The sequence below is a fragment of the Gekko japonicus genome, unplaced genomic scaffold (assembly GCF_001447785.1).
Source record: "Gekko japonicus isolate JY-2015 unplaced genomic scaffold, Gekko_japonicus_V1.1 scaffold133, whole genome shotgun sequence".
NCBI lineage: Eukaryota > Metazoa > Chordata > Lepidosauria > Squamata > Gekkonidae > Gekko > Gekko japonicus.
In genome coordinates, this window is record NW_015171506.1 from 685,117 (window position 1) to 705,081 (window position 19,965).

General features: G+C 44.3%; 1 protein-coding gene across 1 annotated transcript in view; it reads right to left on the reverse strand.

Annotated features, from left to right (window-relative positions):
* The window catches only part of NTRK2 (neurotrophic tyrosine kinase, receptor, type 2), a 279,559-nt gene that overhangs the window by 147,636 nt on the left and 111,958 nt on the right, over positions 1-19,965 (reverse strand). Inside the window, exons 11-12 of the mRNA XM_015419285.1 lie at positions 8,108-8,208; positions 6,967-7,066 (exon numbers count right to left, since the gene is read on the reverse strand). Of these exons, the coding sequence (XP_015274771.1) occupies positions 6,967-7,066; positions 8,108-8,208 (201 nt within the window). The remainder of the gene's footprint in view (positions 1-6,966; positions 7,067-8,107; positions 8,209-19,965) is intronic.

Genomic DNA, 19,965 nt, shown 5'->3' on the forward strand with positions numbered 1-19,965 from the left:
AAGAGAGCTTGGGGTTGTAGTAGATAGGTGAATGAAAATGTCAAACCAGAACCAGAAGTGGACTAGCGATGGCGGTCGCTCTCTCCAACCCATGGAGGAGCGATTAGCACACCAGCAACATGGAGGGGTGCCACCTCAAGTGGCACCTCCATGGAGCTCTCGGGAAGGGCTCCAAGCCAGAGGGCTTTTGAGGGTTAGCCTCTTCGACGGCTTTTTGTCGGAGAATAGAGGCTTCCCTTTGCCCTGACGGTCCGGTTGCTGAGTGGCCTTCGGGCATAAACTAGTTCAACTGGGGCAACCGTGAGAGATCCAGCGCAATAATGATGATTGGGAGTGTGATCTGATTGAAGACTGACAATGAACGTGAGTTCTGTTTGAGCGGACTGATTGATAAGCAAATCCCCCCCCCGTGGGAAAGCAGAGAGCAGGGAGGGACGCCTCCTATGCGCATAAAGAATCAAACGAGCCCTTCTAGCGAAACGACGAGCTTTTCGAGCCTTTGTATAAACAAATTGGAAAAATGGCGGCGACACGGGGAAAGTTAAAAGCGAAACCGGGGAGTCAAAGCCCGAGGCCAGAGGAAGAAACTGACGTCATGAAGCTGCTAGCGGATATGTTAAAGTCGGTGGTAGAGCAACTCGATGGTATTAACCAGCAGCTGACCTCGTTGAATCAAAACTTTGCTTTACAGTTGGCAGAAACAGACAAGAAAGTGGAACAAGTAACAGGAAAAATAGTAGAGCTGGACACCGGTAATAAAAAGATGAAGAAAAGAGTGGGAGAAGTTGAAAGAAGGCAAAACCTTCAAGAAAATCGTTTGTTACAGCTCCAGATGGAAAAGGTTAACATGATTCTTAGGTTCCAGGGGGTCCCTGAAACCGAAAAAGATTTGAAGGAGACTCTGGCCAAGGTTATCACTCCAGTTACAGGCTTATCAGTGGAAGAAATAGTAAAAGATATGGAGACTGTCTATAGGGCATACTCCAATTATATATATAAAAAATAGCCTGCCTGGAGAGATTGTGGTAAGATTTGCAAGAAGACAGACCAGAGATGCCATATTAAAAGCAACTTCAGCAACCCCACTGAAACTGGGAAATACAATCATTAAGACTTTAAAGGACATTCCATTTGAAATTCGCCATAAAAGGAAAACTTACAAGGATTTAATTTATTTTCTTCTAACCAACGGAATTCAGTACAGGTGGGGGATACCCGAGGGGGTCATCTTTAAAATCAACGATAAAAGAGAAAAGATTGATTCCATTTTTAAAGCCAAGGAATTTTTGAGATGCCAGCTGGGAACGGGGGAAGAATCTAAGGAGGAAGAAACCAAGTCAAGTGACTCAGTAACCTCTGGATCGGACGAGGACTCTGCAGCTGAAGCGGCTATGGGTGCGACGAAAACTGTGTATGACTTTAGAGACTGAAAGCCAAAGTAAGGGCAGAAGGACTCTGAAAATTGCTCTTTGAAGAAATGAAGATGCTCAGAGGGACTTCTCAGGATAACTAATTTACTAATATAGAAGCAGTGCAAAGCAAGAACTCTACAAGTATATTGTCTTATTAACAAATGTAATACTAACATTTAGCTTAACTGGGTTATGATCTCTCACTCTTGGGTATTTAATTAGTGTGGGTATCTCTCCTTTATCCATAGATGTAGTTCCTTCCTATTTTTTCTTTGTAGTTTTGTAGTCTATTGAAAAACAATAAAAATACCCCCTCAGGGGTTTCAAAAAAAAGAAAAAAGAAAATGTCAAACCAGTGCCACAGCAGTGATAAAGACAAACTCTATAGGGACAAGGAAAGGGATTGAAAATAAAACAGTCAATATTATAATGCCCTTGTATAGATCTATGGTGTGGCCTCATTTGGAATACTATGTGCAGTTCTAGTCACCATATCTCTAAAAGGACACTGCAGAGCTGAAAAAAGTACAGAAGAGGGCAACTAAGAGGATAAGAGGGTTGTAGTACTTTTCCTAGGAGGAAAGACTGAAGAGTCTGGGACTTTTCAGTTTAGGAAAGAGATTACTAAGAGGCCAATATGATAGAGGTTTATAAAATTATACATGAGGCAGAGAAAGGACTTTTTCCCCCTCTCCCAAAATATTAGAACTCAAGAGTATCCAATGAAGTTGATGGGCAGTAGATTCAGGACAAACAAGAGGAAATACTACTTTAGTCACTTAATTATTAAAATGTGGAATTTGCTGACAGAGCATGTAGTGATGGCCACAGGCACAGGCTGCTTTAAAGAGGGACTAGATAGATTCATGGAGGAAAGGTCTGTCATTGGCCATGGTAACTAAAGTTCCCTGGTAAGGTGAAAATAATAAAATAAATTAATTAATTAATAAATAAAATAATAAATAAAGGAAATCTCCGCATTCAGAGGCAGTAAACCTGTGCCAGGAGGCAACATCAGGGAAAAGCCTCAAACTCTATTCCCTGTTGTTGCCTGCCAGAGTAACTGATTGGCTACTGTGTGAAACAGGAAGCTGAACTAGATGGACCACTAGTCAGACCCAGCAGGACTCTTATGTTATATTCTTGATATCAGCCATCCTAATCAAAGGAGCTCTCTCTTTTGCCATCATCACTGGATAAGTTTGGAGAAAAGGAAGGGAGCAATGGCCCAAACATTTTTATAAAACTGTTTAATGAACATTTATGAAAAGAATATTTATTTAATTCTTCAGCCATTATTCTTCCAATCCTAATCATGGCTGCTATATTTAATTTAACAATTACAGTGTTTCTTGACTAATTGTGCAGTATTACCCATTTTCCTTCATATTGCATATTAACTACTTGTTCTGGGAATGTTATTGTACTATTAATGGCATATATCTAACCATACAGTTCCTATAATAGAATGACATTTCTATTTTTCAGAAGAGTTGACAATGATTTCTGCCAATCCCCCCCACCCAATGACACCCACTTTACCCTTTATGCTGTTCTTAAGATTCCAGTGACTCCCAAAGGAGCAAAATTTCAGGGGACTCAAGGTATGGCAGAAGGAAGAGGAAATGGGAAGGTTCCATCCCATGAAATCCACAGATGGTTGGATGCATGTTGCTATTACTCATTCCTAATTCAATCTTCAGCTTTCTTAATAATGATAAATAATATGGCTTTACATGTCAATAATACTACTTTTAAACAATTAAAGTGTTTTACAATAACATTGATCATTATTATTATCGTCATACCCTAGCAAAATTAGAAAGGCTACATAAGAGCAAGTAATATGGCCCTAAATAATTATATAATAATATAGTTTGTAAATAAAAAACCTACAGTGTTGTAAGACTGGAGGAAAACTGAAAGACTGACTCCATTAAGAAGTCCTGCATATGTGTCAATAAAGCACTGTTGAGTAAAACATGATCTGCTTTTTATTATAGGCCTATAAAATTGTTCAGACTAATAAACATTGTACATTGTTCAGACTGATAAAATGCACAGCTACATTGTATGTGGCATGTTTTATCAAAAGCATAAGTATGCAATATCATCTATTTTCATGATGTCTTATAAGTATCTTCAAAATGTACTGCAAATATTAAAACATTATTTTTTCTTTTAAAATATCAATATTGAACTAAAATACTGAAGAATGGACACTTAGGAAACTACATTTAGTTTTTAAGTGTAGATATAATGTATATTTATCTTTATATAATTCATATATTTTATCCCTAAACTGGATACAAAGCAGTTTGTCACATTGCTCTATCCTCCTCCACCATATCCTCAACAAAACAACCTTGTAAAGTAGGTTGGAACGAGAGATCATGTGTCAGGCTCAAAGTTACCTGGTAAGGTTGACAATGCAGGGTTTCTAAGCTGGCTGTCCCAGGTCCCAGCCAGAAAAGTGGAAACTAGGTCTAAACCACAATTCTAATGCTCTTTTCACTACCAGATTAATTCCATCACCACCACCTGCCTCACCTCATATAGAGAAAAAGATCTTGTTTCCCTTGATCTTTTTACATAGCTAAAAATGGTAGGGAATGGAAATTTTTGAAAGTGTTTACTGTACTATGGAATTAAAAAGAAAACCCTTAGCTCTATCCATTTCTACAAAACATAATTGAGGCAAGAGCAATGAAACAAAATCAAGATTACTCTCCCCCGCCCTTTTTCTCACACAATTTTGGGTCCCAATATCTCTGATTGTGACCAACTGAAAAGAAACTAATGTGAAGTGATGGTAGGCTGAAAAGGGGGCTTTTCAGCTGTGGCACGTAGGTTGTGAAACGTCTTTCTCCTGATCTCTCAGCAGGAAAAAAAATGTGTGCTCACACACACTAAATAATCCACTTTCAATCCACTTTCAATCCACTTTCCAACTGGATTTTACTGTGTTTGGTGGATTGAAAGAGGATCATTTAGTGTGTGTGACTGCATTCTTCGCTTGTTTTGATTTTTACTTTGTGGTTTAATCATGTATAGTGTTTTTCCCCTCCATTACTAATGTTTTAAACAGCTTTTAATAATTAGGTTGATAGTGGTTGCAGTCACACGCGCCAGAAAAAATGGGGGGGAAGCAAGGCTATTCCGTCGGGAGGAATTTGACTCGCAGTTGCATAGTCACACAGTCCTTGGAAGCTGTGGGCAGAGCCCGCCACTGTGTGATCAGATGCAACTGTGGGTTAGTCGGGGGGGGGATTGCCGTTTGTTTCCGATGCACTTAAATGAGGAATCAACTAATCACATCTCCGCACTGAGGGCTCCCTATGGAGTTTGCGATTATGCGCATACTGAGAAAGGAGGAAAAAACAATGGCATGGAGTCAGGATGGACTGATCAGACCATCCCAAAACCATGAGAGTGTGCTGGAGCGATCAGACAGGGGAAAGTCCGTCCATGGCCCATTGCAACCCGTTTTCTACAGGATTTTCCCCGGTGTCTTTTAACTCCACTTCTGCGGTGGAGCAGAATGGGTTGCCGACAGCTACGGGGTGCTACCCAGATGTTGTTGTCTGATCGTACCCTCAAATCCACCTGGCATTCGCACCTATGGCAGGTCTAATTGTGCATATGATCGCAGCCACAGATTTATTTTATTGCCTCTTCAGGCACTGTTAGTATGCTCCTATCACGCTTTTGAATGTGTTTTGAAATGCTGCTCTGTTATGTGAACTACTTTCAATATCCTTGTTATTAAGTTGTGAGTATGGGATTGGTCTTTTTAGCTTGTACAGTATTGTTTTTAGACTGATTTAACAACAAACAAATACTTCATACCAAAATATATCCAAATAAATGTTTTGTGGCTATCAAGCAAACATTTTGATTTTTCACATCTCCCTCCATCAAATTTTTTTCAACAAAAAGTTTGCTTCTTATACTGAGGTCCCGCCGCATACTTACACATTTCACATGTAATTCTGATCAGCCTGGCAAAATCAGCTTTCCTTTAGTATGTGAAAGAAGAAATGGATATTATCCTCCACTGAACATGCTCATCAAATATTGAAGACCCTTCACGTCTGGATGGGCTGAGTGGGGATAGAGAATTCCTGGCTTTCCCCATCCTGTTTCCTTTATTTCTCCTATCTACTCCATCTATAAGTGGAGGGAGGGGGTATGTACAGATTTGCTTCAAGACCCAGACGAGGTAAGGAATATTTCCCTATACCCTTCAATGCAGAAACTGGGCATTGTTCCCTTTCCTTCTTTGAATCTCAAGAACAGCTCCTGGACTTGATAGGGATACTGGGCACACGTTTCACTTCCTGCGAACTGAGAAGCTTTCTGGGTAAGAAGGATGGGAATTTCTTCCCATATCATGGGATCCCTGTTGATGGAGGATGGGTCTGCCATTAGAATTAATAGATAAGATTTACTCCTAACATAGTGCCCTGCTATGTTTCTTGGTCAGAGCATGACTGAATGTTGGGACTGGCTTTTTAATATACAGACTATCAATGATGACGGAGGGATGTTGTTGGCAGAAAGAGGTACACTGAAAGGAGTGAAAAAACTCTTTGTGTACTCTGAACACAAAGACACATTGCACCCTCCTTGCAATTTGTCTTCCTACTCCAGCAATGTCTCCATATGCAGCACTTTACTTTCTTCTGTAGGAGTAAATGGCTATCACTCTCTTACATGAGAAAAAGTAAGAGGGCTTACGGAGGGCATTTGAGGTAGGTGCATAAGCTTCCACTTACCCCTGATGAACCCAGTTTGTTTGAAATCAAGCTTTGCCCCATCCCCAGAAGTCCTGCTAACTATAGGCCATATTTTTGTCTCCAAACTAAAAGACTGTTAAAAAAACACACACACAACACCAGTGGAAGGAACTGAAAACTGAGCCACTCTGAGTTTCATTTATTGCTAATGTGACCGAAACTTAGGAACTTCTAATAATATATATACATATATATAAAATCCCAGAATGTCCTGATCACACTCCACCACGGCCATCAGACAGGCAGGACTATGCAGACAGGTATGTGGAAACAGTTGCAAACCTATGAGTTAGGGCAATGGTTGTCCAAGCACCCTAAGGTCTCTAAATTCAGTCAGACAGAAAACGCTGATTGTCATCACAATAAATGTTAAAACTAAATACGTCAGTTCCAGATCTGAAATTTCACTTCAGGTCACCAGCACAAAATAGTTTAATTACCTGTATGGTGTCTTGGATTATAATGCTAAAAAACTAGTCATAATATTACAAAACCTCTTGCATCACAGACTACTTAAATTAGATGAAAATCAAGGGTCTTTTACTTTGCTGGGATTTATTGATAAAAACAGATTTAGTTTACTGAGTTCAATGGGTCTAAGGCACATTACCCGTGAATTCACACTGGTTCCAATGAATCTCTCATGCTCTGGCTTAGAAAGCTCTGCTTGCCTATCCCAACATGTATTTGATACAGGGTACTGAAGTACATTTGTGATCAGCAGCATAACCCAGAATAATGTATCCCTTTCTTACCTTTCATTCCAAACTTGGAGTGTCTTCCAAACTTGAGAATAATGAGCATAATAACTAAGCCAGTGCACACTAATGCTGCAGTCCCCACTACAACATAAACCTAAAAGAAAAGCAAATGTCATTAAATTTAATATTGAAATATAAGTAGCTTTTAAACATCAGAATAACTAGAAGAATATTGGAAATTTATGACTCATATCTTGAGCACTCTAGTGCAGACAGGGATAAGAAGTCTTTTACTCGGGTAACTGTAGCACAGGGGCCCCAGCGTGGTGCATGTGGGTGTCATGGTGCCTGCCTACACCTTCCCTGGTGTCCATCAAGTGTTTTTAGAAAGTGTGCAGGGCCAGGTGGGCCTTTTACCCAGCAAGGCTTCTGACTGGCCATTGGAACTTTGATTGACCATGCAGATTTTTTAAAATGTTGCTTTGGCAGCAGCTTCCACCACAGCACAAGGATCTTCACTATGTGACTGAAGGTAAGCTGCAGTAGCCATTTTGTTGCTTGCTCCACCTCCTAATGTAGCCATTTTGTGGCAGCCATTTTGTGGCCGCATCCACCACACGGTATCAAAATTCCAAAAGTGTTCGCAAGCTGAAAAGTTTGGGAACTCCTGCAGTAGTGGATGGCGAGTGCAGATAATGTAGTCTCTTTCTCCTAATTTTCCCTTTAGGAGGAAGAAGTGGTTTCTCTATGTCTGTCATTACCAAAATACCACTAGTGGGTCTTTGCATAGAGAAACTGTGGTCTAACTCAAGAATCAGCTCTACTGTAACCATAAGAACACAGTATCTAATATAATTATCTCAATTCTTCAGAACAGCTAATGTTGTGATGTAAAAGAAGCCAAAAACTTTCAAGCTGTGAATGACAATTGTGTTGATGCAACTTGGGGAGTCACAATTCAGTAGCATCAACATAATAATAAATATGTGAACAAAACTATGCAAATTGTGCTCTGTCTAAAATTCACCAGCTCTTTGAAAAAAGCAATTACTTCACATTATACAAATCCTAGCTAAAAGCCCTGGAATACCATCAATGTAGTGTCATGTTTCAAGCTAAAATGCCACAAACTCATTAGATCACTAGTCAGAAAGTCTGCTGAGATTGCAAGTCAGGAAACTATGTATATACTTACAGTGATGCTATCTTCATTATTGTTTGAAAAACCCGTAGAAGTAACTGTATTACTATTATTTGTAGTGTCTTCAAAGTCATTGGTCGTGGTCCCATAATCCTCTAGAAGAAAGATTGTAAATTTTATTTACTTCCTTGGATAACTTTTTCTCTCTCCACTAAAAGCACTAAATATAGGAAATGTATATTTGCAATTTCAGAAATCACTGTTAATCTGTGTCTCTAGGATTTATTTGCAAAAAAACCAGATAAACATTTGCTCCATAACCAATGTTCAGTGATTTTAAAAGTTGTGTTTGTTTTAAAAAGGAAATTAATGTAGGCCATAATATTAAAAACACTAAAAGAGAAGCTTTTATTGTGCATTCACATATATATATACACACACACACACACACTAGTAAGCAAAGCCCGTCGTGGCGGTAGACGACGGGCCCTAGATAGGAAGGAAGGGCGGGTGGAAGAGAGGAATGGAGAAGAGGAGGTAGAGAGACAGAGAGACAGAGGGAGAGAGAGGGAGAGAGAAAAAAAGGGGGGAGACAGAGACAGAGTGGGGGTAATGATAGTAATTTGGAAAGAAAGGAAGGAAGGGAGGTAGGAAGGAAGGAAGGGAGAAAGAATGAAAGGAAGGAAGGGTAGAAAGAAGGAGATTGAGAGAGAGAGAGTGAATGGGATGAAGGATAGTAGGGAGGGAAGAAGGGCAGAGAAAGAAAGAGAGGGGGGAAACAGAGTGAGTGAGAGAGAAAGTTGGGAGGGGAGAGAGAAAAAGGACGAAGGGGGAGGGGGGAGAATTGGGGGGGGGGACGGGCATGCAAGGTTCTCTTGGCCGCCTGGGTTGGCAGACGGCGGGAGAAGCAAAGGGGTGTTCGGTAAGGGGTGCCGCAAGGGGTGGGGTGGAGTGTAGGGGCACAGCGGGTGGCTCGGTGCCGGCTTGAGTTTGTAGCAGGCGGGTGGACAGGGAGGCAGCGGAGAGGGTGGAAGGCGGGCGGTGGCTCGTGTGGCGCTGGCGCCGAGTGTGCGCTGGGTGGGTGGGCGGGAAGGCGGCTGCGGAGTGTCTTAGTCGCCTCTGGCGTGCCTCTCCCTGGGCTCCCCCAAAGGCCTGGCTCGTTGGGGGGGCGGACGGAAATCGGGGCTGTAGCGGCGGCGGCAGGAAGGAGCTGGCGAGGAGCACCTCAAGTGCTCCAACGAACGGGCCGCTTGGAGGTGGGGGGGAGGGGGAAGAGAGAGAGAGAGGGAGAGGCGTTCGATCGGCAGTCCCAGCCGCCATCGCCGGCCTTCTACTGGGCGCGGGGGGGCCTAGAGTGGGGGAGGGAAATGGAGGTGCGGCGAGGGGCCATTTAGACGCAACGTGCGCCTCCCGCCTCCCAGCCAATGGCATGGCAGCAGCCTTGAGCGGCAGCTCGCCAGCCAAAGGCTGACGGAGCGCATTTGGCTCACGCTGCGTCTTACTCAATTATATATAAGGGATATATAAAATATATGTAATATATATTGCATTGGAAAGGGTAAAAATATTCAAATTTTGAGTGGGCAGACAGCAGGCGCCGGGTAATGGCCACTGACTTGGAAGATGGTTGCTTACGGCCACTCCCCCCACAACTTTATTTTTTAATTTCAGCTGTGAATAATGATGTAAAGGGCTAAGGAAAGGCTTGATGGGTTTTTAGTTGGGATCTGAAGTACTTCACAGATACTCTGTGAGGGCACTCTAGCCATAAGGGGGAGCAAAAGGGAACAAGTGCTTTACTGTGAGCTAATGGGATATATTTCCCAATGGAATATAAAGATATTTAAAATCTCTGATTTTCAAGAATTTGTCACGTTTTGAGAATCTTGAAAAAATTCACTTGTTTTTTTTACAATGAAAACATAATTTTAAAAAATCAAAATGCTTTAGAAATGTTGCATAATATAAAATAGTCCAAACTGCCAAGAAAGTTGCCTTCTATTCAGTACATTTCATGCTTGTGAGGAGAAAGGTTAAATTTAATAGACAACCTGTATCCAACAACTGCAGTTTCTTAAGTGGGGATGGTGACTTCCACCCTCCCTCCTGTAGCCCACCAAGCCCCCTGAAATTTTGCTTTTGGCTATTAGTGGAATCTTGGAAACACAATAAGGGGCTGATGGAAATCATACATTAAGCTGCCCTATACTGAATCAGACCAGCCATCCAACAAAGTCAGTATTGTCTACTCAGACTGGAAGAGGCTCTTCAGGGTCTCAGGTGGAGATCTTTCCTTGAATTGGAGATGCTTGGGATTGAACCTGGGACCTTCCACATGCCATAATGAAAATAAATAAATAAACACACACACACACACACACACACACGAACTTTTTAATGTGAGCTGAAAACTTAATGAGACAATACACCTTCCATAAGTTTCACTCTTCCACAAATAACAAGTACAGATACCCCTTACATTTAATAAAAGCTGGAACGGGGGGGACTTGTTCCCCCCTTTTCCTAGGTCTTGCTTTCCCACAAAACTCTACGGGCTCAGTACTTTTAAAGCCTAACAATCCCTTCTCAACGCAGAGCATTTATGCTGACCAGATTCAATATATTTCCTTCGGCTGTGATCACAGGTAGATACATGGGCATCCCCTATGAGGCAAAATTCTGCAGAGGTCTTAGCAAAGAACCTGACTCTGTTCAGCATATCCTGATAAACTGCCTGCTGTTTACTCAGCTACGTTCACACTTGATTAGCCCTCTCCATCAACTCTCTAAGGCTGCAACCAACAGAGGTATTGAATTTTTACTAGCGGATAAAAACCCTGAAGTTACTGAGCAGATGACAGAGTTCCTGGCAAATGTACTTAGGGGCCAAGAAAAAGAGGAAAGAAAAGAGGGAAGAGGAAGAGGAAAGGAGGTGGAGAGTGAGTGAGAGAGATAAGGTGTATCTATGATCCCTCTCCTGATAGTTACGTTTCTTACTGCAACTGTTTTAATTACTGTGATACTCGAAATTACTGTTCCAAACTTGTATGTCTTTGCCCTATTATTATTACTATATACAATGTTACAAGTTTCTATTTGTTGGCATATGGGCTGATTTGTACTGTTTTCTTTTTAACGTTATTGTTATGCCAATAAAGGTTATTAGAATTGGAAGTACAGATACCCATCATGGGAACAGAGCAGATAACTATGTTTTAGTATGATTTTTTTTTACAATAAATCCTTGTTAGTTCAAACATTTCCAAAACTATGCATACGGTACAGTGTTTAAGCACTTACTGGCAGTAGAATAACCTGTTTTGGGTGCTCAGAGAACAGCCTTTCAGTATTTATTCATTCAGCCCTCCAAATGCCTTCATTTTAGATATATCACCCTGTAGCCAATCGTGTATGTTCCTTTATGTGTTGCACAAAATGCTATTTCAATGTATTAGAGCCCTGCACTCCTGGAACCTATGAAACCAAAGGTATAGGCAGACTCCATCTTGATTCAGTGAATCATAATAGGAATTAAGTGCAATAAAATGCTGTCTCACGATCAGAAAGTCAGACCCCATGAGAAACTGTCAAACTTCTTCATCAAGATCATGTCTCCTGACTCCATAAAATCTCCCCATACTCAAACTAAAATGAACAACCTGACATTCCACTCCTTTCAGAGAATGTCCAGAATAACACATACTATGCCAGAGAAAGCCAGCGAGTTCACCACTGTGACCCTTGAGGACACTCATACTTCAAGATCAGGCAACCTCTGAATTTCTCTCTCCTCTCATTCATCCACTCTGTCTCCAACTCTGTCCCTTTCTCGCTCTTCCTGTTAATCATCTACACTCTCTACCACCACCCCATTCTCTCTCCCTTGCCCCAATCATCATTTCTCCCACACAGGTTCCCCCATATCCTCCCTTGTTTATTCTCCACCACCCTCTTTTTCACTTTCATGGAACACTATCTCTCTCCCATTTCTTCCCAGTCTCACTTGACTTACCCAATCTTTTACTTTAAATAAATAATTTTTGGGGGGTCCCCACTTGGACTAATTTGGGTGAACACATCTAGTTAATATGTTTCCACTAGGAATGGTTTAATTGCTCTTCATTGCATTTCTGGATTTATGTAACTTTGATTTCATTGCATTACATTTTTTAAATTGTCATGCCCTTCTGACTATTGATATACACAATAAAGTTTATAGCTCCGCCCTCCCCACCCCCCCGCCAGGCCATGTCAGATTGAGAAAACAGCACAGGGAAGGCGGCTAAAGTCCCTCCTCCTCCCCATCACAGTCCCAATCCAAACTGAGCTCCCATGGGGTGGCACAAATGAGAACCTACAGCTGTTGCCTGAATGCAAGCCCCCATGGTAGTCACAGGTTACACGTAATATCTAGTCTGGGTCTGAGTAAACCAGAACACCTGCTGGGACATGAAACCTAGAAGAGGAGTATACAAAAGTCAGCAGAACAGCAAGGCTGCATTGAGACTTTTGTGGGCCCACGGCACTACTGCCTTTGTGGGCCCCTCCCACAATAATAATATCAACATTGAAAATTATTTTTGTCATAACTTTAACTACTTCCACATTTTATTTTTTTCTGGTTTATTGTGTAGGGCTTCATACCTACACAATTGGCTTTATCTGTTTTCTATGCTCCATAGAATTTATCTTTATGTTTTGCAATGAGAAAATGTTGCAGTGAGCTCTAAGTGTAGAAGTAGGGCAAGCAAAAAAATAAATATATATTATGATAGAAATCAATCTTTATTATTGTTTTAATTCTATAGAAATGATAAAACATTAGAACATAGGAGAAACAATGTTGGATCAGGCCAGTCCAACACTGTCACACAGTGGCCAAAACCCAGGTGCCATCAGGAGGTCCACCAGCAGGGCCAGAACTCCAGAAACCCTCCCACTGTTGCCCCCCAAGCATTAAGAATACAAAGCATTACTGCCCCAGACATAGTGTTCCATCTATATGTTGTGAATAACAGCTACTCATCTCTGCTCCATATGTTTATCCAATCCCCTCTTGAAGCTTGTAGCTGCTGCCACTTCCTGAGGCAGTGAATTCCATGTGTTAATTACTCTTTGGGTGAAAAAGTACACCCTTTTATTTGTTCTAAGTCTACTGCTCACTAATTTCATTGAGTGCCCACAAGTTCTTGTATTATGAGAAAGGGAGGAAAGTACTTCTTTCTCTACCTCCTCTATCCCATGCATAATTTTGTAAACCTCTATCACAGGGGTGGCCAAAATGTGGTCCTTTCATACATGTTGTGCAGCTCCCGGCAGGGCTGCTGGGGAAGTGAAGGGGAGGCATGCGTCCCTGATTGGTCTTTCCCAGCCAGTGTTCTTTCCCTGGACAGGCATGGGGTGGGGGAGCAGAGAAAGAAAGCAACTTTAACTTTAAATGCATTCTCAAAGCCCCCCCCCACGCTGGCTTGAAGAAGGCATTTGTCTCTTTAAATCCCTTCTCCAAGCCAAGGCAGCCAGCCAGCATGGGGGTGGAAGGGGGCTTGGAGGATGCATTTAAAGTTGCTTTCTTTCCACCCCTCCCTCCCTCCCTCCCTCCCTCCCTCTCTCTCTCTCTCTCTCTCTCTCTCTTTTGTTTCTTTAAATCCCTTCTCCAAGCCAAGCCAGCATGGCAACGGGGGTGGGGGGCTTGGAGAACACATTTAAAGTTAAAGCCGTTTTCCAAGTCCCTGACACGTAGCCACACTTGCTAGCTTAGAGAAGGTATTTCTTTCTTTAAATCCCTTATCCAAGCCAAGCCAGCTGGCATGGGGGTGGGTTGGAGAACACATTTAAAGTTAAAGTTGTTTTCTGTCCACCTCTCTCTTACTTCCGTTCTCCCTCCCCATTTATTTGCTTTCTTTCCAACCTCTCTTTCTCACTCTTTTCCCTTTCTTTCCTCCCTCCCCCATCTATTGGCTTTGTTTCTACCTCTTTCTTTCTTTTCACCTTTCTTTCTCTCTTTCTACCTTCCTCCCCCTCCCTCATCTTTGTTTTGTTTCTTTCTCTCTTTTCCTTCCTCCCCTCCCTCCCCATCTATCTGCTCTCTGTTTCTGTTTCTCTCTCTCTCCCCTTCTTTCTTTCCACCTCTTTCATTCTTTCCACATTTCTCTTTCTCCTTTCCTTCCTTCCATCTCCCTCCCCCCTCCCTCCCCATCTATTTCCTTGCTTCCTTCCTCCCCCTCCAGCACCGCACCACACACCAAGCTCCAGTGCCAAGTCCATCACATCGCTACCAGGATTATGGCTGCTGCTCCAGGACGCTTCGATGAATTCGACGCCACCGCAGAGGATTGGGAGTCCTACCTCGCCTAGTTCAAGTTCTTCCTCGAGTCCTCTGGACGAAGCACACCACTTTCTTCTGGGTTTGTGGCCGCATGACCTTTGAGATCACCCAATTGCTCATCGCTCCCGCAGAGCTCAAGGACACCGCCTACCAGACAATCCTGGACTGGCTTAAGGAACACTTCTCCCCTAAGTCATCCATCATTGCTGCCTGTCATGCGTTCCACACGAGCAACCAGGCTGCCAATGAACCCATCACAGATTTCGTCACAGCACTACAATGGATTGCCCAGTACTGCAACTTCATAGACCTTGAGGATGCATTCCAGGACTGACTGGTCTGTGGCCTTAGGGACAAGAGGATCCAGAGGAAACTCCTCACAAAAGGTGACCCCAACTTCAAGGAGTCCATGGAGGTGGCCCTTGCCGCAGAAGCCAAGGAGTAGTTCACCACTGAGGTCCGAAATGCGAAAAGCCCACCATTTTCGCAGAGGCCTACCACAGCTGCCCACCATGTGGACACCTCCGAGGATGAAGACAATGAGATTCTACAGCTCCAGTGCCCCACACGCCACTACACACTGCCTACACTGCAACACCGCCACATCGACAATGTGCGCCAGCTGCGGAGAGCCCCACGAGCAAAGGTCCTGCCGGTTCCGGGACACCATGTGCCGGAACTGTGGTAAAGTTGGCCACATCACCTGAGCCTGTCGCGCCAAGGGAAAACCGGAGGCGATTAGCAGCAACCCCAACATCGCCGCTCTCCACGGAGCTACACACCACCTCCGTCCAGCAGCAGCAGGTACTGAACTTGCCCCGGGACACCCCTGACAAAATTACTGTGACTGTCCTGATTGAGGGGAGCCCCTGCACGATGGAGCTCATCACCGGGTCCTCCATCTCTATAATTTCCAAGGACATGTTTAAGAGACTCTGTTCTAAGGGGAGCCTTCCCCTGCGGCCTGTGGGCTTCACCCTACAGACTTTCAAAAAAATGTGGAGTCCATCATGGGGGAGAGCAAGTTCCAAGTGCAGTACCAGAACTTCAATGGACTTTTGGACTTACTGGAGGTGAGAGGCAGTCGCACGAGCTTCATAGGACTTGCTTGGTTCGCACCCCTGAGGTTCAGAGTGACTGGGGTGCACCATGTGGCCACCAGGGACTTTCAGAGGGTGTGCGACGAGTTCCCGGTGGTCTTTGGTGGGATGTTCAGTCACTACAGCGGACCTCCAGTCTCCCTACAACTGAACTTGGAGGTACGGCTGAAGGCCAGGCACATCCCATTCGCCCTAAAGCCTAAGGTAGATGGGGAGCTGGATTGGCTAGTGGCCCAAGGGGTTGGAGCCAGTACCACATGCCCTATGGGAAACCCCTACTGTGACCCCAGTAAAGCACAGCAGAGATGTCTGCATCTGCACGGACTACAAATGCATGATCAACAAGGCACTGCAGGACCACGCCTATCTGGTCAGCCACATCCTGGCATCTCTAGCAGGCGCAAAGATCTTCGGTAAGATGGACTTAGCTCAGGCTTACCAACAGCTCCCAGTGGACAATGCGACCGCAGAGGCCGAGATGATAGTGACACACAGGGGTGCATTCCGGGTGTGGTGGCTACAATTCAGGGTCAGAATAGTCTCGGGAATTTTCCAGAATCTAATGGACTCTCTCCTTAAAGTAATTCCCAGGGTACAGCCCTTCTTTGACAATGTTGTGATTGCCACACCCACGGATGAGAACTTCACCGAGAGACTGTGCACCGTCCTGTAGTGGTTTCAAGCAGTAGGTCTCAAAATAAAGTGGGAGAAATGTCTCCTGGGGGTTCCGCAAGTTCCTAGGGTTCCCCTTTGACACTCATGGCATCCATCCTGCTACCGACAAGGTCAGCGTCATCGTCAATGCCCCAGCTCCCACATCCAAGCCAGAACTCCAGTCCTCCTTGGGGCTATTGAACTTCTATCATTTATTCCTGCCCCACAAAGCTGCGGTCGCAGAGCCACTGCATCAACTCCTCGACAAGAAAACCCCCTGGGTCTGGGGCCAGAAGCAAGCTGCCCTGATCCTGGCCGTCAAGGAGCTGCTCACCTCGAACGCTGTCCTTGCACACTTCAATGGAACGCTGCCCATCGTCCTCACCTGCGACACTTCACTCTAAGGGGTAGGAGCCGTCCTCGGACACCAACTACCCGACAGCAGTGAGGTTCCTGTGGCCTACTACTCCTGCACCTTGTCCTTGGCTGAGTGCAATTACATGCAGATAGACAAGGAGGCACTGGCCATCGTGGCAGGGGTCAAGAAGTTCCACGGTTACATCTACGGTGGCTCATCATGTCTTTTATCTTGTATTTGTTCCTCACATATCTGAAGAAGATTTTCTTGTTGCAGTGAGCCTCCCTGGCCAGCTTTAGCTCACTGTGAGCTTTGGCCTCTCGGATGGCTGACCTATAGTGCGTAGCAACCAGCAGGTACTCTTCCTTAGAGCTATGTCCTTGCCTCAATTTCTCAAACATTTCCTTTTTCTCTCTTAGCACATCACAGAGTTCTCTGTTCATCCACATTGACTTCTTGGATCCCCTACCGTGTTTCCTTCTTGTTGGAATAGTGACGGCTTGAGCTTGCAAGAGCTCTTGTTTTAGGAGAGCCCACCCTTCACTTGCTCCTTTCCCTTCCAGGAGTCTTACCCATTGAATGATTCTCATCATGCCTCTGAGTTTATTAAAGTCTGCCTTACTGAAATCTAAATAATACATGTGGTTATGAAATCCCTTGGTCCTCCACAGCAAAAAGAATTCTAGCAGAACATGGTCACTTCCCCTAAGGTCCCCACCACCTTCACCTCATCTACCATCTCTTGCCTGCTGGTCAATATTAAGTCAAGCCCCTCCCCCATTTGATGAAGGAAGCTGTCATCCAGACAGGTCAAAAAGTTGCATGACACAGCATTTACACTTGGCATGACATGGTACAGGAGAGAGAGAGCCAACACATGCCCAATACCCTGACCAAGTGATGTGTACGTAGCTGGCAAGACCCAAGGATTCTCCCCATCTGGACAGTGCAGCATACCTCCCCAGCTCAATAGACGATGCTGGGGCCCACAATAAACACTGACTTTTGCGAACATACAGGGGCTGAAGGACTTGTATAAATTTTGTTATTTATTTTATTTATTTATTGGGATTTTTACCCCGCCCTCCCTGCGAAATGGGCTTAGGGCGGCTTAGGAATTGGTGGAGAGGCCTGCCAAAGGGGCCTGCCACCTGCCCAGCTGTGCAGTCCCTGGTGACCTTTTCCACCACTACAACAGGCATGTCCCTGGAAGACCAAAGGTTAGTGCAGTCTGTAGGACCTAGAGACCCATAAAGGGGATCCTGAACCCTGACCCAAAACCCTCCCTCAGATTTTCAATGGCGGCCCTGTTGGGGTAGTGTGTGAGGAGGGGCAAAAGGGGGTGGAGATGAACAGGGGTGCTCACCAAGCTCCTATTGAACATAGGGAGCTGAAAGGAATCACTTGAATGTGCCGGCTGCAGCAGTGTCAGAGGTCCCTGATCCTCCCTCCTTTTTAATACCAGACCCAGAGGATTTAGTGGCATCAACTTAAGGAGAGGAGGGGCAGGCAGGTAAGGCCAGGTCTGCTCACCTCCCAGCCCACCTGATGTAACCTGTGCATCTGGAAATGGTGTGTGTGTCCAGCTGCCCATGCCAGAGCCGCCCCTTGCCCAGCCATGCAGTCTGAAGACCACCAGCTGCATGGCTGCCCTCATTGCACCCTGGAGCCCTGGAACTCACAAAAGCAGTGGCGGGGGGGGGGGGGGGAAAGTCCCCACCATGTCATCAAGAACAGGCTATGAAATTTCATGCTTCTTCCACACCCTTCTGCTTCTTCTCCAATCTGTAACATGCAAATTTTCCTCGCTCCTCCATCCAAGTTAATAATTGTTAAACGACACAGACTTATTTTTAAATGTCCCATATTTAAAAGAGGTTCCAGAGGAGATCCGGGAAATTACAGGCCAGTCAATCTGACGTCGATACTGGGCAAATTGGTGGAAACCATTATTAAGGACAGAATTAGTAGGCACATAGATGAACAAAACCTATTGAGGCAGACTCAGCATGGGTTCTGTAAGGGAAGATCTTGTCTCACTAACCTGTTAGTATTCTTTGAGGGGGTGAACAAACATGTGGACAAGGGGGATCCAATAGATATTGTTTACCTTGACTTCCAGAAAGCTTTTGATAAAGTTCCTCATCAAAGGCTCCTAAGTAAGCTCAAAAATCATGGGATGAAAGGACAAGTCCTTTTATGGATCAAAAACTGGCTAATTAATAGGAAACAGAGAGTGAGTATAAATGGGCAATTTTCTCAGTGGAGGGTGGTAAGCAGTGGGGTACCGCAGGGATCAGTACTTGGTCCACTGCTTTTTAACTTGTTCATTAATGATTTGGAGTTGGGAGTAAGCAGTGAAGTGGCTAAATTTGCGGATGATACAAAGTTGTTCAGGGTGATTTGCAGATGATACGAAGTTGTTCAGGGTGGTGAAAACCAGTGAGGATTGTGAGGCACTCCAAAGGGATCTGTCAAGGATGGGCAAGTGGGCATCAACATGGCAAATGGGGTTCAATGTGGCCAAGTGCAAGGTGATGCACATTGGAGCCAAAAATCCTAAATATAAATACACATTGATGGGGTCTGAACTGGCAGAGACAGATCAAGAGAGAGATCTTGGAGTTGTAGTAGATAACTCACTGAAAATGTCGAGACAGTGTGTGACTGCAATAAAGAAGGCCAATGCTATGCTGGGGATTATTAGGAAGGGTATTGAAAACAGATCAGCCAATATAATAATGCCCCTATATAAATCAATGGTGAGACCTCATTTGGAATACTGTGTGCAGTTCTGGGCACCACACCTTAAAAAGGATATTATAGCTTTGGAAAAAGTGCAGAAAAGGGCAACTCGAATGATAAAAGGGTTGGAACACTTTCCCTATGAGGAAAGGTTAAAGCGCTTAGGGCTCTTTAGCTTGGAGAAAAGACGACTGAGGGGTGACATGATCGAGGTTTATAAGATTATGCATGGGAAAGAGCAGGTAGAGAAAGAGGTACTTTTCTCCCTTTCTCACAATACAAGAACTCGTGGGCACTCCATGAAACTGCAGAGCGGTCGGGTTAGAACGGATAAAAGGAAGTACTTCTTCACCCAAAGAGTGATTAACACATGGAATTCACTGCCACAGGAAGTGGTGGGTGCTACAAGCATGGACGGCTTCAAAAGGGAATTAGATAAGCATATGGAGCAGAGGTCCATCAGTGGCTATTAGCCACAAGGTATAGCTAGGGGCTCTGGGGCAAGTGATGCTCTGTCTTCTTGGTGCTTGGGGGGGGGGTCAACAGTGGGAGGGCTTCTAATGTCCTGGCCCCACTGCTGGACCTCCTGATGGCACTGGTATTTCTGGCCACTGTGTGACACAGAGTGTTGGACTGGATGGGCCTTTGGCCTGATCCAACATTGGCGTCTCTTATGTTCTTATGTTCTTAAATGTAGGAGCAGGACCAGGGTACTTTAATCCATCAGGGA